The 27,098-nt window shown below is 36.8% G+C and overlaps 1 protein-coding gene across 3 annotated transcripts in view; it reads left to right on the top strand.

The window, feature by feature from the left end:
• LOC149815553 (pantothenate kinase 2-like) overlaps positions 1-27,098 on the top strand; it is a 152,278-nt gene that overhangs the window by 17,759 nt on the left and 107,421 nt on the right. For all 3 annotated transcript variants that reach the window (XM_089988265.1, XM_089988266.1, XM_089988267.1), the window contains exons 8-11: positions 20,442-20,573; positions 24,693-24,805; positions 24,979-25,171; positions 25,458-25,669. In XM_089988265.1, coding sequence (XP_089844391.1) covers positions 20,442-20,573; positions 24,693-24,805; positions 24,979-25,171; positions 25,458-25,669 — 650 coding nt within the window. The remainder of the gene's footprint in view (positions 1-20,441; positions 20,574-24,692; positions 24,806-24,978; positions 25,172-25,457; positions 25,670-27,098) is intronic.

Genomic DNA, 27,098 nt, shown 5'->3' with positions numbered 1-27,098 from the left:
ACATAAACGAGCTGAGCTTGAATAGGTAGTCCAACTCGGTTAGGCTCGATAAACCCAATTAAGCTCGGTTCACATAGTTATATAAAGAAATTAGATTTTATATGGGTATTATTTTTCCTTACATGAACACAAAAATACGTGTTACCTTAGTGGGTAAGTCTTTGGACTCTTTTGAAAGTGTCCTGGGTTCAAATCCCACCATTTACGTTTCTTTCAAAGAATGCTTTTGACACGAATTAAAAAAAAAATGATTTTTTTTATAAATTTGTTCACCTCGAGTTGAGCCGAGCAAAGCTAAGCTCGATTCGAGCTGATCCCGAGCATAGGCTGTTCAAGCTCGAGCCGAGCTTAAACAACCATTTTTCTTTTTCGAGTCGAGTCGAGCCAGACCAAGCTCGGCTCTAACCCGGCTCGTGTGCATCCCTAAATATGACTGTTTCTCCAACAGTCATATTGACTATAATAGTTACAAAACAAAAAAATAGAAAAATACAAAATAAAAAGAAACAAAATTGCAAAATAGTGTCTACTAGACTGTCCCACTTACAACAAGAGAAATAACCAAATTTCCTCAGATATATATACAATATATATATATATATATTATAATATTGTATATTTTTTCATGATTTTTAAATTAAAAAATTATGCTTTTTAAATTAAGTATTTAATGAAATTGATACAAAATGATGGAAAATATATTAAAATATAGGTGGCGTCAGCTGGGTCTGGGTGTGTCCCAAAGCCCACTGACAAGACCTAGATGAGCCAATTATAATTTGAGATTTTTTTTGTTTTTAACCTTTAAATTCAAGAAAAAATCAAGCGAAATTCAGGTTAAATTCAGGCGAAATTCAGAGGAGAAAATAAGGTATGTATACTGTTAGATGCGCTTTATAATTCTGAGCATGTTGGTGTCCTGTTTTTCTAAAATCGGGTTACAGTTGTCCTGAAAATCACATTTTTTAAAAATGCCCCGCCTCTAATTGTTCCTTTTTCTGGATTGGATTGGATCCACTCCGTTTGATCCAAGTTAATATGGATCTGGACCCAGTCTAGGACCCATATTAACTAGGATCTAGTCTAGATAGGATTCATATGGTTTTTAGATATGAATTTGGACCTTGGATCCAGATCTGGATCCGAAATTCATACATGGCCAATTTAAAACTTTAAAATCAATTTAAAATTTCAATTGGGTAGGTAGAGTTCTACCTGGGGTAGAACTCTACTTTAGGGAGACTTCCAGAGTCGGGCAACACCCTCTTGAATATTCCTAGAATATTATATTAAATAAATAAATTAATAAAATAATTAATAAAATAATTAAAAAATAATTAATAATAAAAAGATAATATCTAGAAGAGGTAGAGTTCTACCTTTAGTAGAACTCTACTTTTTAAAGAGTTCTCTAGAGGGGACGTCTCCCTCTAGATAAATCTTAGTTAAAATAAAAATAAAAATGAAATAAAATAAGAAGATAAACCAATATAAAAGGGGTTGGACTCCTCTCTCTCTAGAAATTTGTGTTCTAGAGAGCGAGAGGGAGAGAGTGAGATAGAGAATAAAGAAAGGAAACCCCAAACTATTGTGTGGGGAGAGAGAAAAAAAAGAGAAAGATAGAGGGAAAAAGAGAGGGAAGAAAGAAAAGAAAAAAAAAGAGAGAAGAAAAATATGTTTTCTTCATACATCCATCAATTTTTCGGTCTTTTTTACGCTACGATTAAGGTACGAGTTTCTCTCTAAGTTCGTACGGGAAGAAATACGTATAAACAAATTCTATGTATAAGTTTTGATGGGAAAGAGAAATATGATTCAATATATATATATATATATATATATATATATATATATATATATATAGGTTGACATTTTCATGCATATATACATGCATGTAGTTATTTCTTGAGGTATTGATTTCCGTAGAATATTTAGTTCTGAAATTTATATTTTTGATATTCATAGATATCGATTCTACTTGGTTTGATATGAGCATGCCATCAATTTTTCCCTTCCCGAGCATGTGGTTAATTTTTGTTGATTTTTAATATGCATGGATGCATGCTGTGGATTTCTTTTTTTTTTTCTTTTTTATATAGTCACGCATGCTAAATATATATATATATATATATATATATATATTTTGCCATAGTTGATCTTACTATTTGATGACTTTTCTAGAAATCTATTGATCTAACAATTTAGGTATGAGAGCAGGTTGATCAGACCTGCTGATATGCTTTTGAGAGCATCTGATTAGACTGCCGATGTGTTTTCATGAACAATCTAATCAGATTGCTGATAGGTGTATGCTATGCAATCTGATTGGACTGCCGATGTGCGTGAGCATGTCTGATCAAATCTGCCACTATGTGTTGTGTGAGTCTGATCAGACTCGCCTATATGCCATGTGAGTGTAGTCTGATAAGACCTGCAATAGGTTAGTTTTAATGTTGTTATCAGACTTTCCTATATACTAATTTTGATATTGATCAGACTTATATTTTTTATGACTATTATCAGATTTAACTATAAGTTATTTTTGATGACTTTTATCAGATTTAACTATATGTTATTTTTTATGATGTTTTTAGACTTGTCTATATGTTATTTTTTTAATGTTGATCAGACTTAGACTACATATTATTTTTTATGACTATTATCAGACTTGCCAAATATGTTGTTTTGGTGTTGATTAGTCGATTTGCAAGCATGTTATTTTTTATGACTACTTTCAGATATGAGATTTTTGATGTTTTTAGATCTGCTGTTATGTGTATTCTCATGCAATCTGATCAAACTGCCGAGGTATGCATACATGTGCAACCTGATTTTGCCAATATCTTGTGCTTGTGCAATCTGATCAGATTTGACAGTTTGTGTATACATGTATAATCTGATCTGACTGCTGATTGGTGTGCTGTGTGCAACTTGATCAAATTTGCCACTGTTTGTGCATGTGCAATTTGATCAGATTGGCCACGGTTTGAGCATGAGCAATCTGATCAGACTGCCAATGGGCTGATCATGTTCTATCTGATCAGACTGCCGATATGTTGGGTGTTTGCAATCTAATCAGATTGACAGTGTGTTGGGTGTTAAATCTAAACATGTTTACCATATTCAGGCTCACATTCATGTTGGCTGTAGGCTTATGTATTTGTTTATATATTTGATTGGTTATTTATGCTTATGCATTCAAATACCATGTTGCAAGTGTGCATATCATACACAAGAATATGAAGTTTATTTTTGATGTTTGCATGAATGTGATCATATGCATGTTTGAGTGTTTATACATGAAATTGATAATAATAATGTGTGTTGGAAGCATCTGTTTGCATGCGTATGCGTTTGACTTTATGTGCATTCTTTATGTGTTTGAATGTGTATTGTGAATTTGTTTTGAAATAATGTTTGTTGCATGTTCATTAAAATTTTGCAAAATATACATAAATCACTTTTGAGATACTTTGGTGGTCAGATATGAACCACTGCTGGCCGTGTAGGCCAAGATCTGGTGTGACTCTACTTGTTGATTTTGTTTATGCATTGCAAAATTATATCTGAAATTATTGGTTTTTCAAAATTAATTGCACTGTTAAAATATGGCAGGTCAGGGCAAGAAATTGGTTCTGCATGTTGATTTGCAAAATGGTTCTTGTGTAAAGAACTTGAAATTATTTGAAAAGTAAAAGAGACCAAACAGTGTAATTAATTTAGGGGACCGTGATGATACTAAAACTTCGTGTGCGATTGTGCCTCTGAACCCGATATGGTGGTTCACCTCTCGGCTACGGTTTTAGGGAGATTCAACAACTTTGCCTGGAGGTATTGTTGACTCGGCTGTAGTTATTAGTATACCAAGAAAGTGACGTCAATAGATGATGATTTTCATTGATGCCCCGACATTAGGTGAGGATTCTTAATGTTCCCATGAAAGATAAGGATTCTTGATATCGGTCTAGGAATAAGTGTGAAACCTAATAATAAAATACAAATTGTGTGTTAAGCTACAACTGAGAACTTAACTTGGACTTCAAGAATTTGTACCCGTTTTGAGAATCCGTGGGTTTAAGGAAAAGTGAAAACTAAATTTTTGTGCATTTAATAAGAACATGCATGCAAAAGCAACTCTAATAAATAACTTAATAAGTTATTCATGCATGTGCATTGAATCATGCATATTTACTGTTCAACATTAGTTCATATTTTAACACTCCCCTTCAAACTTACGGTGAGATCACCGAAAGTTTGTTAAAGAGAAAAAGAAATCGTGGTAGGGAAAGTGCTTTATTGATAAAGCTCAGGATCTGAAATTTAGACGGTACATATGGCAAATCAGTAGTCCCCTTCAAGTGTCATTCCTGAATGTAGTGACAATCTATCTCGATATGCTTTGTTTATTCATGAAATATATGATTACTTGCAATATATATGACACTTTTGTTATCACAACATAATTTTGAAGATTTTGGGACATCATCTCCCATATCTTTAAGCAAAGACCTCAACCACATGACCTCGATTGTTGTTGTTGTAGTCATCGACTTCTATTTAGCTTCCATGGAGGACAACGATACCTTCTGTTGTTATTTATATCTATAGGATATAAGAGAATCACCTAAGAACACACACAAACTTGAGTGTCGATTATTGGGATCTTCTCCTCAGTCAGAGTCAGTATATACAATAAGATTTAATGATAAGAAATAAGATAAGAAAATCCCTTTAGATATAGTTCTTTTTTAATATGTCAGACTATTCTCAACACAACCCTCATGTTTACTGAAGTTGGCGCTTGTTGAAACCGACTTGCAGTATGCACTGCATTTGCAATATCCGGTCTAATAATAGATAAATATGTTAGTGATCAATAAGTTGTCTATACAATGTTGGATTATCCAACAAGACCCCATCTTCAGTTCTCATTTTGGCATTGATCACTTCTGGAGTGACAACATGCTTTTCATCTGTTATTCTTGAACGTGCAACGATATCAGCTACAAACTTTATCTGAGACAAGATGTATCCTCTTGGTGAATAGCCTACTTCAATACCTAAGAAATATCTCAAGAAACGAATGTTAGTCATATAAATTTTTTTCTTTAGAATAAATTTAATTTCTTCAAGTCCTTTCTTATCACTCTCAGTGATGAGAGTGATGATCATATCATCAACATACAAGAGTAGAATGACTATGGAGCCTCTAGATCTTATAAAAAGAGCAGACTCAGTATAACATGATTTAAGACCACTATCTAACATAGTTCTATTAAACTGAGCATACCAAGCTTTTGAGGTTTGTTTAAGCCCATATAAAACTCTACGACTTTCTCAATATTTAGACCACGGGGAGGATCCATGTAGAATGCATTCTTAACATCTATCTGGTATATTAGCTAATTCCTAATGGATGCTACAACAACTAGGGTCCTAAGAATGATCATACGAGCTACTGTTGCAAAAGTCCAATCATAATATATACTATATTCCTGAGAGTGTCCTTTCGCAACTAACCTAGCTTTTTATCTTTCTAGCAATCCGTCACTCTTTGTTTTAATTTTACAAACCCACCTACATTCTAGTCTTTTTTCCCTTAGGGAGTTGTTCAATTTCTCAAGTACCAGCTTTATGTAAAGCTTTAGTTCTAAGTTCATTGCATCAACCCATTCTTTTATGTCTTTGGCTTCCTTATAGCTTGAAGGCTCATGATATGAATGTATGGCTAAAAGACATGTCCTATAATTAGGAGAGAATGATTCATATGAGACAAACCTATTTGGTGGTCTAACAAACGTTCGAATTTCCTAAGACTAAGTTCCACTATTTCAAGTGATTGGCTATATTTATCAAGTGTAAATGGTTGCTCCCTATCACCATGTCTGTTAAAATGTAAACTGTAATATATATATATTATTTAATATTATTATATTTTCTTTTTCTAATTTTCTTTATTTTCTTTTTTAGCATCTAGTTCAATAGAAACTAGATATTTGATCCAGTCAAGTTCCTGTTGGAACTTGACTGTGCAAATAGCTATTGGACTGTAGTCCAACAACTATAATAAATGTTGTTGGACTGTAGTCCAACAGCTATAATAAGAGACGTTGGACTAGAGTCCAACGTCTCTTTTGGAGAGCTCAAAATGAGCTCTTCTCTCTCTTCCACTTTTTTGTATATATAGGGGTGAACCCCTTCAATGTAAATTACTATGCTTCTTAAGCATTTTGTTCTTGAATAAAGTATTATTTATTTTTCAAGTGTTCTTCCTTTTATACCCTTTCAAGGGTCATGCTTGTAGTGTCTCCAATAGACACTTGTTTGTGAGTTATTCGTGCATTTGTTGAAGACCACCATTTCATTACAATGTCTAGAGTAATGTATAGGTTTAAGAGTAGGTTCTCTACCATCTCTTGGTTTATTACTTGGTTCCTCATTAACGCTACAATTATCATCATCATTCTCACTAGAATCATTAACCACAATATTTTTTTTAGGCAATAAATCAAACAAGAAAGCTTACTCGGATTCCTCCTTGGATCCTTGAGGATTAAATTCTTTTTCTTATTCAAGAAAAGTAACATTCCTAGATGTAAAGTTTTATCATTTTTCAAGTCATAACATCAATTGCCTTTTTTATTATCGCATATCCAAAAAATACACATTCAATAGCTTTGGGAGAGAGTTTATCATGTTTCTCAAGAAGAACAAAGCACTTGCATCCAAACACCTTTAATCTTTTCAAATCCGGACTAACCTTAAAAAGCTTTTTTATTGGAGACTTGTTTTCTAAAATTTGAGAGGGCATGCTATTTATCAAATAAACCGTAGTGAGAGCGGCTTCGACCTAAAATCTTTTTGGGATTCCTTTTGAAATAGGTAATGTCCTAGTAGTCTCAACAATATGGCGATGCTTTCTTTCTACAACTCTATTTTATTGAGGTCTTTTAAGACAAGATTTTTGGTGTATAATCTCGTGGGTTTTTAGGTAAGTTTGAAATACATTTGAGAGAAATTCTCCCCCTAAATTAAAATAGAAGATCTTAACATTTGTCTTAAATTGTTTTTTCACAAGATTATGAAAATCTATAAAACATGCAAACACATTGGATTTGAATCTAAGGAAGTAGATCCAAATATGTCTACTAAAATCATCTATAAATGTAGCATAATACGAGGATCCACCTTTGGACATAACGGGAGTGGGGTCCTATACACCCGAATGCACCAATTCAAAAGGTTTATTAGACAACAAGGTTTTAGATCCAAAAGATAGCATTTTCATTTTTTCAAGTATACAATCATTACATACAAAATCTTTTTCCTTACAATATTTTTTCAAAAAACAGAAAAAAGGATAATTTGGATATATTTGGGTGTCCCAATGTTCTGTGTCAAAGATCTAAGTCAATCTCTTTGGCATAGTTACAAAAAGTTTCTTCAGGAAGATACAAAAAATTCATATAATAGAGGTCTCCTCTTCTATGGCCTTGCCAATCAGCTTCCTTGACTGGAGATTTTGCACCCAACAAGCTTTAAATAAGAAGAAGACCTTATACCCATAATCGAAAATTTGAGAAACTAAAAAAAAGTTTAAGTTAAGTTGTAGAATGACTCTGACATTTAGAACAATTTTTTTTTGAGTCTTTTAAAAGATTTTTCAAATTTCCAACATTTTTCACATTTAGAGAAGTTTCATCGGTAGTTGACACACATGACAAATATGAATTGGTGTAATAGGAAGAGGTAAACACGACGACATCGGATGTAGACGAATAAGTCTAGGTGGTGCTCTTCGCTGTGATGTTCAATCATCAATTGGTCTTCGAACTTGGGGCCGCAAGGTCTTGTTCCTTCAGTGGCGAGGTTTTGCTGTGTCGTGCGCATGAAATCGCAATATGTTCCATGACACACAAGGCTAAGGCAAGTTTGTGCCCCTTTCAAAAGTGATAGTTGGTATGAGACGCCTATGCACTAAGTGACATGAACTAGATGGAATTCGCATTTGAAGATGCGCTTGATCAGCTTCTGCTAGGCAGCTGCGCATGAGGTGGTGCGCCTGACCAATGAAATGATTCAACACATGGAAAAGTGTTGGTGTGCGGCCTTTGGCCCTTAGGCTAGCTAGACTGGACAGTCTGGCGCATCGCGGGTTTGCGAAAAATTCTATGTTTGTGACAAATCGCATAAATTTAATTAACTCATCTTTTATTGATAAAAATAATTATCTTTTCATTATTGTTTCTGGTTAGGGCTAATTCTCCCAGGGATCACCTTAGGTGGTTCCAACCAAGTATGGTGACTCGGGGCTAAGCGAGTGAATGCCTAGGCGCCGACGAATGAGTTTGGGTGGTGCTCTTCGCTATGGTGTTCAATCATCAACTAGTCTTCGAACTCGGGGCCGCAAGGTCTTGTTCCTTCAGTGGCGAGGTTTTGCTGTGTCGTGCACATGAAATCACAACATGCTCCATGGCATGCAAGGCTAAGGCAAGTTTGTGCCCCTTTCGAAAGTGATAGTTGGTATGAGACGGCTATGCACTAAGCAGCATGGACTAGATGGAATTCGCATTTAAAGATGCACTTGATCAGCTTCGGCTAGGTAGCTGCACACGAGGTGGTGCGCAGGGCCAATGAAATGATTCAACACATGAAAAAGTGTTGGTGTGCAGCCTTTGGCCATTAGGCTGGCTGGACTGGGCAATCTGGCGCATCGCGGGTTTGCAAAAAATTCTATGCCCGTGACAAATTGGTATCAGAGCTTAAAGATCTTTTAGAGAAAAAACAAACCAAAAGAAGACTCCAAGTACACAAGAAAAGTATTCTATCCCAAGAGTTGCAAAATTTTAACAACAATATATTTTAAAATAAGAATAGAAGGGTTTAATCAAAATTGTAATAATTTTTCAAATCATTAGATATTAAGAAAGACAAGAGTATCCACAATAAAAACAATGGGCAAAAGCAAAAGAGAGAGAGGGAGGGCTCCCCACAAAGGAGTCATTGGGGAGCCCCAACGGTCATATTTATGACCGTTGGAGAACCAAACAACTCTCTTTGTGGGGTCCCCAATGATCCAAAACAGGGAAAAATAAAAATAATAAAATAAAAATAAAGAAAAGGAAAAACAACTTTTATTACATGTGAAAAGACTAAAATATTCCTATTAGGTATTTTGAATAAAACAGAAAAATACACACATATATATATATATATATATTTAACAATAGATGGGGTGACTTTTAGTAGTTGTGAAACGACCTCCGCTAGTTGAGCAATCGTCAAGTCATTGATGTGTTAAATTGTACCTCTCTCTCTCTCTATCTCTCTCTCTCTCTCTCTCTCTATATATATATATATATATATATATATATATATATATATAGAGAGAGAGAGAGAGAGAGAGAGAGAGAGAGACATATACATATATATTTCATATATATATGTATATGTATCTATCTATTTCTATATATATATATATATACTCGATAAGGGTAAATCTGTCTTTTCCTTCTATTTTACGCATATTTTTCTTTTGAATATGTATGTAATTTATCTTTTCCTTTTTTTATTTTTCTTTTTTATCTTTTTAATTTCTTTCTTTTTTAGCCAAAGGGGGGGAACACACTATACACGTTGGGCCCCTCCAACGGTCAGATTTATGACCGTTGGAGGGGCTCCAACATCTATATGGAGCCCCTCCATGGCTCTTCATGTGTGTATAAATAAGGGTCATCACCTTTGTAATTTGTTAAGCTTTTTAGCAAAAGCTCTTTCCTCTTTAATAAAGATCCTATATTATTTTTCTGCCTTTGTGCATTTGTGATCATTGTATGTGTTGTGCCTTTGTGCACACTTGTTCCAAGTGTTCTTCTTGTACCTTTGTGCACACTTCACACATTGAGAACTTAGTCTTCTTGTGCATATAGTCTCCTTGAAGACTTCTTCACATGAGGTTACCTTTTTTGCTTGTTTCTTCTCGTTTGGGGGCCTCTTCACTCACCACGACCACCTTTCTTTTGAGTTTTGGGCATTCTGGTTTGATGTGCTTCGATTCATTACAAAAATAACAAATGATCTTTCTTCCTTCATTGTATTTTTCTCAAAATCTCCTCCATTAAATTTTTTTCTCAAAGTGAGGAGGTCTATATGCTCTCACATGGTTCTCGGGCCTTGATACGACAAGAACCTCATCACTAGTCTTGTGCATCCAAGCCTAATTTTCTCTTTGATAAACTGGTTCAAAATCGTGAAAGGGAATCGAGAGGGAGGGAGGAGAGAACTCGAGTTCTGCTTTGGAAACAACAACAATTATTTTTTCTTAATGCTGCACTAATCTTTTCATTAACCTTAATAGGGTTACAAACAATTTTCATGTACAAAAATGCCCTTTACAAGAAACACATATTACATATATGTATGAGAAGCTATATCGGATATGGATCTCTATTGGATCCATATCCTAATACCCTCCCTCAAGTTGTGCATGAGAGTAAACCATGTGCAACTTGTTCTTCAGATACCAGAAACGGTTACTTGTGAGACCTTTTGTGAATGCATCAGCGACTTGATCTTCTGACGATACATAAACTGGTTCAATCTCTTTGTCTGCTATCTTTTGTCTGATGAAGTGTTGGTCGATCTCAATATGCTTAGTTCGACTGTGATGAACAGGATTGATCACAATTTGTATGGCACTTCTATTATCACACATAAGAGTTGAACCTGAGACATTCTCTCCCATTTCTGTAAGTAGATGTCTAATCCCGGTCACTTCAGCTATGGCAGCTGCCATAGATCTATACTCTGCCTCAGTGCTAGATCTTGCTATAACTTTCTGTTTTCTGCTGCTCCATGAGACAAGATTTTTTCCAATAAAAACACAGTAACCTGAAATAGATCTCCTTTCATCTGGGTCCCCTGCCCAGTCTACATCTGTATATGCCAATATATCATGTTTTGGTGTCCCCCATGAAGACTGAACATATGTGAGTCCATCACCCACCGTGCCTTTTAGATAGTGAAGAATACGTTTGATGGCATCCGTGACCAGTTTTCGGTTCATGCATGAACTGAGATACTTGGTTTACAGAATAGACAATGTCTGGTCTAGTAAAAGTGAGGTACTGTAACATGCCCACTATACTGCGATATTTTCTTGCATCATGGTACAACTCTCCATTACAAATGCTGAGCTTTTGATTGACAACACTAGGTGTAGGCAGAGGTTTGCAATATGCCATTCCTGCTTTGGCTAAAAGATCAAGAGTGTAATTGTGTTGGGTTAATGACATTTTTTCATCCTGCCTGTCCACCTCTACACCAAGGAAATATCTCAGTTCCCCAAGGTCTTTCATCTTGAACCGCATACTTAGAAGCACCTTAATTCGTTAAATGTGGTCTGGTGCATTGCCAGTGATCATAATATCATCAACATATATAAGTAAGAAAACCATAGTGTCATCATCCTTATATATGAATAGAGAATGATCTAGTTGAGAATGGATGAAACTGTGGTTCTGAATTTCTAAGGAGAAACTTTCAAACCATGATCTGGAGGCTTGCTTTAAGCCATATAATGCTCTGGTTAATTTGCATACATATTCCTTTGGATCTCCCTCTGCATAACCTTGAGGCTGCTCCATTTAGACTTCTTCCTTTAAATCCCCATGCAGGAATGCATTTTTAACATCAAGCTGACTAAGGGTCCACTCATGTTCAATTGCCAAGCCAAGAATGATACGAATAGTTCCCATTTTCACCACTGGGCTAAAAGTCTCCTCATAATCTTGTCTGTATTCTTGAGTAAAACCTTTGGCAACAAGACGAGCTTTGTAACGTTCAATGCTACCATCCGGCTTATACTTATTCTTATAAAACCATTTTGAGCCAACAACATTTTTATCTGGAGGACGTCCAACTATCTCCCATGTTTGGCACTCATGGAGTGCCTCGATTTCCTCATTCATTGCTTCAATCCATTTCTTAGAGTGGATGGCTTGACAAAAAACAAGTGGTTCTTCGTGTTTCTTAATCTTGGATAGAAAAATCTGAAAATCCATTAAAAAATTATCATAACTCACCCATTTTTCAATGGGATGCCTTATCCTGCATGATCTTCTTAATGCCTCTCTGTCATTAGAAAATGCCACGTGTTCTCCAGTAGGCATATCTGTTCGCTCCTTGGGTCTCCTGGTATAGACATTTCCTTTGTATCTCAGACATTCTGTCTTCTTCGATGCCTCATCAGAAACCGTCTCATCATTGGTGCTTTCAAGAGTCAAGGTGGTATAAACCCCAGTCTGTGAAATAAGTTCAGCACTGAGCCATGGATCATACCAATTATCATTGGTGTCAATATGTTCATGATTGCGATCTGCTTTATTTCCCAAAAAACTATTTTCATCAAAAATAACATTTCTGAAAATTCTGATATTTCTACTTGCAGGATCATAGCACCTGTAACCCTTGTGTTCATCTGCATAGCCTACAAACTGGCATATAGAGGCTTTGTCCTGAAATTTAGTTCTCATGGATCTATCAATGTGGACATAACATATGCATCCAAAAACTCGTAACTCATCATAATCAGGATGATCACCAAAGAGAACATAATAGGGAGACTGATTTTCAAGAATAGGCATAGGAAGATGATTTATCACATGAGTGGCAGTATGAAAAGCTTCTGTCCAAAGACTAATAGGCACATTAGAACCATGCATCATGCTCATTGCACTTTCCATAATGTGTCTGTGCTTACGTTCAACACTGCCATTTTGTTGTGGAGTGTACGGGCAAGAAACTCTACGATGTATCCCATTATCTTGGAGAAAGTCTAAAAATTCTTTGGAGGAATACTCACCGCCTCCATCGCATTGGAGAATCTGGATGTTTTGAGCGAATTGGGTTTTAACGTAGGCATGAAAGTGACGAAAGATGAGAAAAACCTCTGATTTGTGTTTCATAAAGAATATCCAGGTAAAGCGAGAAAAACTGTCAGTAAAGGAAACATAATATTTACTTTCAGAAGAAGTATTGGGGGCTGGGCCCCAAACATCAGAGCATATTATCTCAAAAGGCATGGAGGCTCTTTTATTTATTTGATGAAAAGGAAGTACATGACTTTTGCAGACCTGACAACTGAAACACATTTTATTCTTCAACAAAGGAGAAACAGACTTTGGAAGAAATCTATTGGACACTAGTTTTTCAATAAAGACTTGACTACAATGACCAAGACGGGAATGCCAAAGTTCTGGCTTATTATATTGGGATATACTTTGAATACTTCTAGAAGTGTAATCGGATTTGGGAGGCTTCAGAACACTAGAGGCAGGATCTTCATTGAAGATATACATGTTTCCACGTCGCTCTCCTTTAGCGAACATCTTCTTCGTTTGTAGGTCCTTGACAAAAATAAAAGTAGAGTGAATTCAACAGAAGAATTGGTAGAATCAACAAACTTAGAAACATAGACAATATTTTTCTTTATATTTGGTGCATGAACAACATTGGATAGAGGGATGGATGAAGATTCAGACAAAGGGATGAGAATGTTGCCTACGTTTGAAATGGGGTGGTGAGTCCCATCTCTAGGTACAATATTAGACTTACCAAAATAGGGGATCAAAGTAGAGAACTTACCTGCATTGCCAGTGACATGAGTTGCTGCCCCTGAGTCTACATACCATATTCCATCATCATTCTGTTTCAAGTTCAGGTTAGCCATAGCAAACAAGAGAAGGTCCTTAGCATCATCACTGACCCGAAAGGTACCCGCCGATCCTGATGTAGCAACATTTCTATTATTTTGTATTCTATTGCGATTTTGAGCATTTTGAGGATTGAACTAGCAATTGGCCTTGATGTGGCCACGTTTGTTGCACTGGTAGCACGTGGGAACATTCCTTGACTGGCTGGGAATGACATTTGGTGTAGGTAGCAAACCGCGACCACCCTGAACTTGTGCTCCCCTACCTCTGCCACGCCCTCCTCGTGCACGATCAATAGTTATCCCTGTGGCAAAAATATCATGCATAGATGATTGCCCTGCTGGGGCGTCAGAGATGTTTTTCAAGGACATCTCGTACTGAAACAATTTAGCACGTAAATATTCAAAACTAGGTAACGTCGGCAAGTATAATAAAGAAGTCACAAGAACGTGTTACTCTGATCCCAGGGCATTCAGTGTTTGCTGCACTTTTTCTTTATCTGACACTAGATATCCAACAATGGCTAATTGATCTGTGATGCTCTTGACTTGATTTAAAAATTCAATAATGGTCATCGTCCCCTTTTTTAGAAGTTGAAATTCACGCTTAAGATATAACACCTTAGCTTCTGATATCTGAGAGTAGGTCTGAGCTAGACTCTCCCACAATACCTTGGCTGTGCAATCATCAGGAATAGAAATCAATACTTCTTGTGATAACGTGGAAGTGATGTATGTTAAATTATGTATATATATATACATATACTTATATATATACATTCGTATATATATAAGTATATATATGTATATATGTATATATGTATATATACATAATATATTTCTTTTTCTTTTTCTGTACAAACCAAAAACCCGATAAGGGTGTTTTGGTAAATCCACATGTATTTTTTCCTTTTTGCTTTTTTCCTTTTTTCTTTCTTTTCCCCTTTTTCCTTTTTCTTTTATTTTTTTAGTTTTACTTTTGAAGGACCATAAGATGCGAGAGAATCGTTTACGGTGGTTTGGACATATTCGGCGAAGGCCTAATGATGCTCCAGTTAGAAGGTTAGAGAAATGGGAAAATATATTAGTTAAAAGAGGTCGGGGTAGGCCTAGGAAGACTTGGATGGAGATGATAGGAAAGGATATGAATGCTTTGAACCTCACCGAGGACATGGCGTTGGATAGAAATGATTGGAGGAAAAGGATTCATGTGGAAGACCCAAAATGAATTTCTTTTTTGGTTCATATCGCTGACCCCAATTGTTTTGGGATGAAGGCGTAGTTGTTGTTGTTTTGTACTTTTGAAGGACCATAAGGGGCCCCACCTATCTAGTCGTTGGGGCCCCAACAGTCATATTTATGACCGTTGGGGCTCCCAATGACTAGAAGGGAGCCCCCCTTTATGGTCCTCCTTTAGCTCTCCTCCTCTATATATAGAGGAGGCTCCCCCTTGTAAATGTATTGTGTTTTCACCCTTCTCTTCCTTTCTTCAATAATATCCAACTTATGACATTAAGTCATTTTCTACTTTTAAGAGTTTTGTGTGAGCACTTTTAGTGTTTGTGTTCACGCTTAAGATATAACACCTTAGCTTTTGATATCTGAGAGTAGGTCTGAGCTAGACTCTCCCACAATACCTTGGCTGTGCAATCATCAGGAATAGAAATCAGTACTTCTTGTGGTAACGTGGAAGTGATGTATGCAACGAGAGCCTGATCGCGCTTCATCCAACCAACAAATGCAGGATTGCGAGTGATATTTGACAGACCGCTGTCTTCTTTTGTTTCTTGTATGATGAATTCTGCAGGTGGTGGAGTGGAGCCATCCAAATGACCTGAAAGATCTTGACTGCGAATGAAAGGAGTAATTTGTCTTTTCCAAGTCAAATAATTGTTTGTGTTTAGTTTTTCAGAAACTAGCTGCCCCAGGAAATTGGAGGAAAGACCGTGATTGGCTGAAGTATCCATTTGCGAAATTTGAGCAAGCGAAGATGAGGCAGATTCACTAACTGGTAGGACTCGGCTGGTATTAGGTTTGAAGGTTGTTAGGTTTGAAAGTTGTGGATCAAGGGATGCAACTGGTAAAAGGGAGTAGCAGCAGATCTTGACTGAGAAGCTTAGGAAGGAGGAGGCGTGAGCAGATTCACGAACTGGAAGGGCTCGGCTGGTATTAGGCTGGAAAGGTGTGGATCAAGGGACGTGGCTGGTGAAAGAATTAGCAACAGATTATGACTGATAGGCTCGGCTCTTTTGAAGAGAACTCAACTTTTGAGTTCGACACGGCTGAAGAGGAACCAGGATTGGAGAAGTAGGAAATCGGGTACGAAGGAAAAAAAAATAGAAAACTTGAATCGTCTTGAATCGTGAAACAGTAAAGAATTGGGTACGAAGAAAAACAGAAAACTTGAATCATCTTGAATCGAGAAAGGGAAAGAATTGACCTGTTTAGAGGAGGAAACATGTCTCAGCTTTTGGGATTAGTCTGTCACGAGGAAGAAGATGTACTCGGCTGAAGGACGAGGATGCAACCTGTCACGAGGAGGAAACAGGAAAGAATCGACCTGTTTAGAGGAGAACTCGGCTTTTGGGTTTAGCCTGTCACGAGGATGCAGCCTGTCACGAGATCGACTGAAGAACGAGGAGGAAAACTCTGTTATGCCCAGATTGCAACCTGCTCTGATACCATGATAAACTGGTTCAAAATCGTGAAAGGGAATGGAGAGGGAGGGAGGAGAGAACTCGAGTTCTGCTTTGGAAACGGCAACAACTATTTTTTTTTAATGCTGCACTAATCTTTTCATTAACCTTAATAGGGTTACAAACAATTTGCATGTACAAAAAAGCTATTGGATATGGATCTCTATTGGATCCATATCCGATCCATATTCTAATACTCTTGACATCGGCAAGAGCCTCACTTATAGGAGGTGCGGAAGTTCTATGAAGAAGGGATGACCTTGCTCAAATTTCAGTCTAATCCCATATAAGGAGAATTTTTTTCTCTCTCAACTTGTTTTTGCCTCATTTCTATTGCCGGACCTTCCCACTTAGGTTATAGCATAGCTAATTCATCCCATATAGGTGATAAGAGACCATAAAAGTCTTTAACACTTCTATCTCTTTGCTTGGTATTATGTATCTTTTCTTTGAGATGGTATAACTGAGCCATGTCTTTTTTGAATAAAGGTTCTTTTTAAAAATACCTATGCATCACGTGCCTTCTTGAATCTAATGATATTGGTGACAATCTTGAGCTCCATGGTATTCATGAATCATGAGAGTATTTGGGCATTGGTTGTCTCCCAGTTGGAGAGGGCTTTCACTTGATCTCTTTCTTTCTTCATTAGCTTTAATTGAGGTTCGGTAGTGGATCCACTAACAAAACCCTCATAATTTCTTCCCTTTGATGTCATTTTCTATAGCGGTTGACCACATCAAGTAATTGTTCTCATTGAGCTTGAAGGAGATGACGGAAAGTAATCTCCTCTCGGCCATGATAGCGATAACTTGAAAAGAATAATCTCCAAAAAGAGAATTGGATCAAGGTATTTCTTGAATTACAAGAGCTCGTAGTTCTGATACCATGAAATGAAGTAGTAACAAAAGCAATAGAATGCCACTAAGGGCTACAAGAGAGCACAAATACACAAGGACCGCTAATCGGTCAAATACAATCTCACTATGGAGACAATCACCAAATACAATCTCACTTTGGAGACAATCACCAAACACAAATCACATAAAAAATATAATCTTTATAATATATCAAGTATGCTTGTAAAAAGCATTCATTAAAACAAGCGGGATGACTCTATTTATAGAGCCAAGAGAGCAAAATGGAGGCAGCTAGCAGTTGGACTGCTCCTAACAGTCATATTGACTGTAACAATAACAAAAAAAAAAGAAAAAATACAAAATAAAAAGAAACAAAATTACAAAACAGCCTCTACTAGACAGTCCTTATTACAATAGGACAAATGACCAAAATACCCATGATATATATATAAGAATATATATACACATGGTATATATATATATTATCATAGTCACAAATATCACTGATATTTTAAAAATATCATGATATTAATGCGGTACAATGGCAAAACGATATTAAAGGTAAAATATCGTGATATTTTCAAAATATCGGGAATTTATATATATCATGATATTATCGTGATCGCAGCACAGCAATGGTGTTTTTTTTAAAACAGTTGGTGTAAGGGTATTTTAGGATTTTTTAAAAAAAGGGGATACTTATGTCTTTCCTAAAATTCCTAATAGGTTAGTTTGGGTATAAAGTTTATACATTTTTGACTTTTGTGAGGGTTATGTAGTTACCTGTCAACTTTTAAAAATGAAAGAGAAAGAGAAAGAAAAAAGAAAAAGAAAGAAAGAAAGAGGAAGGGAAAGAAGGAAGAAAGGAAAGAAAGAAGAAAGAGGAAGGGAGAAAAGGAAAGAAAGAAGAAGAGAAGGAAGGAAGGAAGGAAAGAAGAAATGAATTGATATCATATTATGGCTCATTTGCTTTACATATATTTTTCTTATTTTTCAATTTTTTTCATTTTTTTAATCTTGAGATTTTCCCGAGATTTATTAGAAAACCGATAATATCCTGATATTATACCTCGCCGAGATATAGCCGATGCATAAAGTGCAGCATATCTTGCATCCTTATTATTATGTTAATTTCTATTTTACTGAACCCATTGAATTATGCTACTGATGTAACACTGTATTGTTTCCCAATGGTGCCTCAGCATCCACATTCATGGTGAAAATGTTTTAAAGTTGCAGTTTCTGGCAACAGCCATCACTAGCTTATCTACATGTGTGTCCATAAAATGGTCATCATTAATATCTTTGAGCTTTAGTATGTGTCAACAGGTTCACCAATTTTTTTGCCCTTAGCAAGTTAAAAAATAGGGAAAATTTTATTTAGGGGCCAACCTTTTGCCTATAATTCCCAAAATGGGCCATACCTTTCTAAAATTCCAGATATGGGCCAACCTTTCCTAAAAACAGTCAAATAGGGACCTCAGGTCAACATCTGTCATCTTGGAAAACATGATTCCTTTTTGGTTTCTTGTTTTGTCCCTTGAAAATTGAAAAGTACTCATTCATCCTCATAAAAAAAGAACAATAGTTTGAACTGTTAATGATGAAGGCCACTATTGAAATTTTACTTGTGATTTAACGTGAGTTAAAGGACAATAATAAATGCAGGCCCTTGTTTGGCAGTTTTCTGGAAACCAGAGGCTCATCTTTGGAAATTCAGAAACGTGAGGCCCATGTTTGGAATTAAGGGCAAAAGTTTGGATCCTAAATGGATTTTTCCCTGAAAAATAACATAGTTCCAAACATTAATTGTTACCACCCAGGGTTATTAAGTAATTTTGTGAAAAGTAAAGACACATTATTAGCTATGTTGCATGGGTGTGGGTGCGACACGGTTTCAGAAAACATGCGTGCAGGGGTGCGACTAGTTTATATATAAATATATATTTGCTACAATCATTTGTAACTACAATCGCGTTGGAATATCATGACGCGAGTTGTTTTGACTCAATCTAACCTAACAAGTGTGTTCAGCATGCTCAATTTAGTAGGAATCGACCCTTGGATCATGTTTTTTTGACGAAAAAACATGTTTTTATGAGTCAAGAAAAATCGAGTCATAGCCGTTGATTTTTAGATCGCTGGAAAAGCCTGTATACTGGTTGGATTTTGGCGAAACAAAAGTGGGTTGCCACTAATAAAAACATGTAGATCACATCTATGGTGTTAGATGTAAAAAAAAACAAAATAAATAAAATAAAAAATCATTGTTTGCTAAGTCGATTGTAAATACAATGGACTGTAGCAAACATTATATTATATATATATATATACACACACACACACACTCAAAATGTGGATGAAACTGGGTTGACCATATGCAGTTTCAGACAGAATTGGACCCATGTGCAGTTGGCTGCACGCGACACCGCTGGAAGCTGTGTCCCTGTGTCACACCCGCACCGACACGGGTGTGATGCCCTTTTAAGAGTGACCGCGTTACATAGATTATTATTTGTACTTTGGTAATGCAAGGCATTTAATGTATATCCCTTATTACTTACCCATCCCCTAGTGGTTACAGTTAATTTAAAAAGACCAGATGGTACCTCAAAATTTTCAAGAGAGAGAGAGAGAGAGAGAGAGAGAGAGAGAGAGAGAGAGAGAGAGAGGTTGTCTCTTCCCTTAGTAAGACGATATTGGTTACTCACTGGATAATTAATGAAAAACCATCAGTAATTCGCATGTTCATGTGTGTGTGTGTGTTCAGTTTTCTTGGTTTAGATTTGCTTCACATCATAAATGCGCATGTATGTGTTGTTGTTTTTATGTATTACTTGGTTCACTATAAACTTCTGCTGAAGATTATCCATGTTCCTGAGTTAGGTTCACATCATTTGTTTGTACTTTTTTTTACCAGTATCATCATAAAATATTTCAAAACCATAAGCCATCTTGCTATAAGGGGAACATAGATGAAAAATACAGATTAGGAATATAAGTAGGATCTATGTCTTCCCCGATGGTTACATTTTTTGTTTTCAATCTGACAAAACTATTAGTTATGTTGTCCCTAGGGAATGCTACAATACATGGATTTGTTTAAATTTATGTTGATCTGGATGAAGATAATTGATATTAATAGTTCTTTCATGTTTTGATATAAAATGTGTCAGATTGGCCTTTCAGCATCAACAATAGCATCTAGCTTTGGAAGGGCAATTTCGGAAAATAAAGAGCTCTCAGACTATAGACCTGAGGACATTTCTCTTTCTCTCCTGCGTATGATTTCATACAACATTGGGCAGGTAATAGTTATCCTCAGCTAATCATACGTTTGAATGAGATTTATGTTGCTATTTTCCCAAAATTGAGATATTGATGCAGCGATTTGTGCTAATGCATATTTCCTTCTGAATAAAATTTTTATTTTTCTTTTCTTCCTTTTTTGAGAAATAGAGAAGTGCTTCGTTAATAATAAAGGTGACCAAATGGCATAAACATGATCCAGCAATGATAGAACAACCAAAAAACCAAGATATAAAACAAATTTCCTATCCTCATGCAATAAGTGGAGTAAAGATCAGTAACTGGCCAATTCATCTTAGCCCAATATGCTACGCTCATTTGAATGAATAGATGCAAGGATGCTTCCCTCATGGATCAGTCTTGGTAATTCTGGAACTCTTGTTCTTTCTCCACAACCCATTCAATCTCAAAGTGTCACCAACGCCAAATTATCTCCCATTTCCCTCCAAACCAATGATAAGAGAGCTTAAACTGCTATCAGTTGGAACTCACTATTAATAATCTGACTCTGTTAGGTTTAGTAGGCGATGAAAGAATGATCAAGCCCCAAACAGATTCTGAACATCTGTTGGCCAGATGAAACCCTTGTCATAAGACTTGGTTTGTTAAAGGTCTGAGATAATAGGGCAATCGAAAACAAATGAATTAGGTGTAACGCCCCAAAATCTCGAACTTGTAAACTTTTAGGAAAAATTTGAAACTGTGCAAACAATCATTTTTCAGAGTTTAAAATGGTAGTTCAACGGAAAACAATGTTTGGAAGTACAAGTCAATAGACCTTGGACACATTACAAGCGAACTTTCCTTTATATAATTGAGTTGCATCTTCATACAATCATTGAAACCACATAGCTTTAAACAAGTTTTTGATAATTAAAGTTTACACAAAAATGAAGTATTACAAAAGAAACCCTTATACAAAATTACAAAACATGCTCAAGAGCGAAACAACACAGAGAGTGGGTTCTTTATGTCATCACGTCATTATGCCATCGCGCCATCGCCTACCACATCAACCTAATCATCACCTGTATCCCATAAAATGGGCCAGACTTATGAAAGCCTAGTAGGTGCATAAATATCAAAAATCAGAACAAGACTAACATATGCGTTATTCCTTTCGTGATGTGCAGTTTTTGAATATGTAAAATGAGCATGGTAATCTTGTTTCGATAATCACTGACTTGTGGGTACACACAGGATAAACATAGAAACAACTGAGACTGTCCGGGGGTTTATTATTTCATGTATTTTAATACCCCGGACAACTAGCTGAGTCCGCTCCCAAGGGGACGGCCTAATGATCAAGAGAGAATTTTCAGAAGCCACTTGTTACTTGGGAATGCATTTGAACTTCTGCAATAGTCATTGGGATCTACCATGTATGATAATATTTGGTAGCCCAGTCCCCTAACTTTGATAATTGGGAATATCGAGTCATTGCTACTTGAGGAGCATAGTGGTTAACAACTTGTCCATCAGAGTTTTTGTACCATTCTATCATCTCTCTTGACAGAACTAAAGAATAAATAGGTACGTCAAGTCTTATTTTATCTGACAATCCATTCAATATGCTCTGGCTTTTTAAACTAAATTTAGCATCTTGCCTGTGAAGGCGATCATCTCCATTTATGTAATTTTCTTTTAATCATGGTGTATTATCGCACTACGAGGTTACCATAAACCTTTAGTCCAATCATCATCGTACTAACATGTCGTGCATGTCTGATAGTACAATTACGATGAGAAAGATATTGGTTTCTCAAAAAGAAACCCATACACAACATTTGAAAATTTCAATATCCCGTCTCTGTGGCTGGGGAATGTTCGAGTCATTCCGGATACAGAAAAGGACCTGACGTACGTATCACTGAAGGCTACGCAGTCAAGGCTTTTTTGTTATGTTGGTTCGAAGAGAAAAAACTAGTTGCGAATATGCAAACGCAAAACACTTGTTTTGCTTTTTGAGACATCGAAGAATGCGAGCTTGAAATCTCGCATGTGAAATGTTTCAAAAATCGAGTTTCGACGAGGATGAGCAAATCTGCTTCTTTAAATACATACTAACGTAATCTAAAGTAGGCAAGAGTATGCAAAAACTGCGTACTTTATAAAATTATATATGTATATAGAATACATATATATATATATTAAAGCATAAGCCTATGGACATTACAACGCGACGACAAGGTAAATGGCATAAAGCAGGAGCCGATGTGTGAAACCACACATCGAGCTAAATAAATTGCGTAAGCGAGGCCTGGTGTATGAAATCGTATATCGGGCTAAGTAAATTGTGTAAAGCAGGAATCTGTGCACGTTATAGCGCGACAGCAAAGTAAATGATATAAAACAAGGCCCGATGTATGCAACCACACATCGAGCTAAATAAATTACAGAAAGCTGAAGCCTGTGCACATTACAACACGACAACAAAGTAAATGACGTAATTTAAAATGGACAAGAATACACGAACCTTCGTCATTAAGTTAAAAGCATATATATATATATATATATATATATATATATATATATATATATATATATATATAACGTAAATATAATACATATAAGTAGAAGTATTCTGACATTGTTCTCGTATGCAATTTTTCCCTACTTCAGAGATAGTTCAAATCTTCGACGATTTCGAGTGTAGGTTCTTAAAGGCTCGTACCTCGGTAAGCGTGTCTTGTCCGTTGTGCAGCGAAGAGAGTCCGGGGAGCTTTGGCGAGAGGGCAAGCTCCGACATGGAGGTTCCGACGAGAGAGAGAGAGAGTGATGTGGGGGAGTTGGGGGCTCTGGCGTGGGAGAGAGAGACGAGAGGAAGTCAGGGGCTCCGGCGAGGGAGAGAGATGGGAGGAAGTCGGGGGGCGTCAGGTTCTATTTTAAAAATAAACCTCCCTTGTGGGGTGGTTTAAATAGACCTAAGGGTGGTGGGGATGTCGAGTCGACATCCCACCCATATCCGGTCGAATCCAATCTGGATCCAAATTCAAATTTTTTTTAAAGAACCCCAAAAAAATTAACGAGTTTTACATTAGGTTCAGGACTAAATTTAGAAGTTTGGTTTGTGACATGGACCATGTTATGTATGCTTCTTTTCACTGGCCTTTTCAGAAATAGAAGATAAAATTCATTCCATGTTAGTTGAAAGTGCAAAATTAACAAAAATCTCAAAAGTCTCTCTTGAAACTCTTCTTATCGCAATTAAGCCTCTTCCTGATTCCAGACGTGTCTATGGAGGTTTTCCTTGGAAAAGATCCACTTCAAGTTTGTATAAGTTTGCCATATGCTTGCAGGAAGGACCTACATTTGGATTCTAATAATACTCAATATGCCAAAAATAAAATCTGCATATAACATGTTTCTACTTTTAAACTTTGGTAACCAAATTTTCATATATTTGAGGAACTTTTCCAGCCGTGGATGGTTTGAGAATAAGTTCTGTTGTGCTTTTTATTCTACATGGTTGTTACTCTATCACATGTAGATAGGCTACTTCCATATCCTAGTCAAGAATAGTTCAATCCAATTTCCAAATATCTATTATAGTATTACAGAGGGTCTGGAATGGCATTATCAACTCAGTCAAGGTGGCAATTGTAAATAAAGAGTTATTACTGACGGCCAGAGTATTATGAAGCTGAACTTAATCACACCAACACTTTGATTGATGTAGTTCCCTTGGCTTAGTGTATTTGATTGTTCATTCGATTGTTAAAAGGTGACACATGTGTCAAGCCAACAAAGCTCAATGGATAGGATCTCCAGAAAAAAAGTGTTGCAAATCTAAAAAATATTCATTTTGGTCATTACTGAAATGCATAGATAGACTATGATATGTAGAATATTTGCTTTGTTTTTTATATAATGTCATAAGAAAACACAGCAAGATTCTTATCTGGGCAAGAAATGCACTTGTAATGGTGAATAGTTCTTGAATCTGAACAATTCTGTTTCTTGGGTTTATCATATCGTCTAAAACTTAATGTGCTTAACGTGTCTGCATTTAGTTGTGAACTGAGTTCTTATTCTACCCGAGGCATTTCCAGTTCTAGTCTGACTATTTCAGATGAGATGTTCTTAATATGCTTATTCTTTATTTTTATGACTACTAGATCTCTCACTTAATTGCACTACGCTATGGGCTCAAGAGGATCTTTTTTGGAGGATTCTTTATACGAGGCCATGCCTACACTATGGACACAATTTCTTTTGCAGTTCACTTCTGGTAATCGTTTAACTCTATGGCAGCCTTTTGGACTTTTAGAACTTGTCCATCTTATTTGTAAATCTAGTGGACTTGATCAAGGTGAATCACAAGAAAATTTGTTTTCTTGTGAGTTACTCATTGGGACATGCCTTTACATCATTTGAAATTTAGTTCCATTATTATCATATTAGGTCGAAAGGTGCAGCACAAGCAATGTTCTTACGCCATGAAGGATTTTTGGGGGCTTTAGGTGCATTTTTGAGCTATAACAAGCATGGTCTTGATGATTTGATGGCACATCAATTTGTGGAAAGATTTCCCTCTGGTACTCCTTATGTGGGAGTAAAGATCCCTGTTCCACCTCTTGGAGATCTTGATGAAAAGGTGATTTGATCAGATAAATCATGGTGACTTGTTACCTTTTAATAGTTATCCATTACTTTTGACCAGCATTTTAGGCCAAACCATTCAGATACTGTATAGCTGATCATTGTTGAGCAAGCTAAATTTATATCATCATTTTACATATTTGCTTCAGGTCTTATCATTTTTTCGGCTATTGATAGCAGTTTTAATGCTATCAGCATTTTCTTTATTCCCTTTTATCAGTTACTATTTATTCTAATTTCTCCTTTTTGCATGTACTTGAATATGGAAATAAAACATTCAGATATCTTGGTTGGAGAAGTTCGTGCAGGAGGGCACTAAAATCACTGCGCCTGTTCCAATGATTCCACCTGGTACCACAGGACTTGGCGGCTTTGAGAGACCATTTTCCAAGGGAGGCACTCTACGTTCTGATGCAAGCGCTGCTCTGAATGTTGGTGTACTACATCTTGTTCCATCACTAGAGGTGTTCCCATTGTTGGCAGATCCAGAGAAGTATGTGTAACTTTCCTTTTAATCAGTTCATTGCAATAATGCTTTTAACAGGTGGATTACAATTTACTTCTTTTTTGACCTTTACAAATGGTTGAGAAAGAAGTTTCTCCCCCTATTTTTGCACAAATGGTACCACCCTGCTATGGTTTGGCAATCTTTGTTTCTAAGACATGCAAATATGTGCTATCAGAACCCGGCCTCAGGGAGGGGTGTTTCTGACTGGCCTAGGCATGGATGAGGGCTGGACGCGAGTCCCAGTAGGGGGGCGTCGGCAGGTAGGAGAGGGAATATCGATCTCTCCTGGTCGGTGTCTTGCATAGGGAAGAAGGCTGGGGCGTATGGAGGGAGGATTTTTATCCCTCGAGGTTGGAAGCAAGCACAAAAAAAAAAAATAGAGAATTCACTCAATAAACTTCATTGATTATTAACCAAGAATAATAACACTTTTTTATAGAATCTACCAAAGAGTCCTAAAAGCAATGAGAGACCAAAGAATTAAGAGTCCAAGGAAATAAAGAGTTCAAGAGAGAGAGAATCTCACAATAAGTAGGAATCCCAAAAGAAGGGGTGTCCTCCAGTCTTGCTAAGGTTGGGACTCTTGGACGGCTTCTCAAGTGGGGACTCTTAGGCAGATTGGATCTGGATCTAGGTCGTGGGAATCGGGTCCTCGACGGACCAAGGTGGTCTGTAACAATCTACCGCTCTGAAATTTGCCTTGTCCTCAAGGCGAGAATGATCTGCAACAACCGATCCTTGTCACCTTTGGGGTCAAACACCATGCATGGGTTTTCCCATGGGCCTTGATTTTTCTTGGAAAGTGGTTGCGTCCTTGAGTGTGATTGATATCCGACAAACTCTTGGCATGTTGTGCTTGGTTCGAGCTAGGGCCGTGCATGAGTTTTCCAAGAGCGAGGCAGCAATTGATTTCACCTGTGCGTTGTGTGCAACAACTAGATTATTGCTTCGAGACACTCCATATTCCCATGGTTTGTCTGCTATTTTGGCTGGCGAACTTGAAAGTAGAGTGCATTGTCCACCCTCGGTAACTGGGCAGTTAGCAGTTGGCTGAAGTCTTGTTTCCACATTCATCCATGATAGGCTTGTTGTCTCTGTATCAACAACTGCTTCAAGCTATATGATCCCCTTTGAGTCAGACATATCCTGCTTGTCCAGTCCTTGGATGGCCTCACACCCATTGTGCTCGGGAGTGGGTCTAGAGGCAGGTTGTCTTGCATTTGCATGACCGGTTGACTCGATTGGATGGTCAACCTCATGGGACATGAATCTCTGACTGGTTATTCCACTGGTATCAGACCAGTACAAGCGTATCCTAGAAAGTTTCTCCTTGGCCATACATGCCAATTCGAAACACTGGATCAAGGCGATGGGTATCGCGGCTTGGACCTTGATCTGCAGGTCCACTTTGAGA

The sequence above is a fragment of the Nuphar pumila genome, chromosome 15 (genome assembly GCF_984573655.1).
Source record: "Nuphar pumila chromosome 15, dmNupPumi1.hap1.1, whole genome shotgun sequence".
Lineage (NCBI taxonomy): Eukaryota > Viridiplantae > Streptophyta > Magnoliopsida > Nymphaeales > Nymphaeaceae > Nuphar > Nuphar pumila.
Note: the sequence above shows the minus strand (reverse complement) of the source record. Positions and strands in the feature narration are given on the sequence as shown.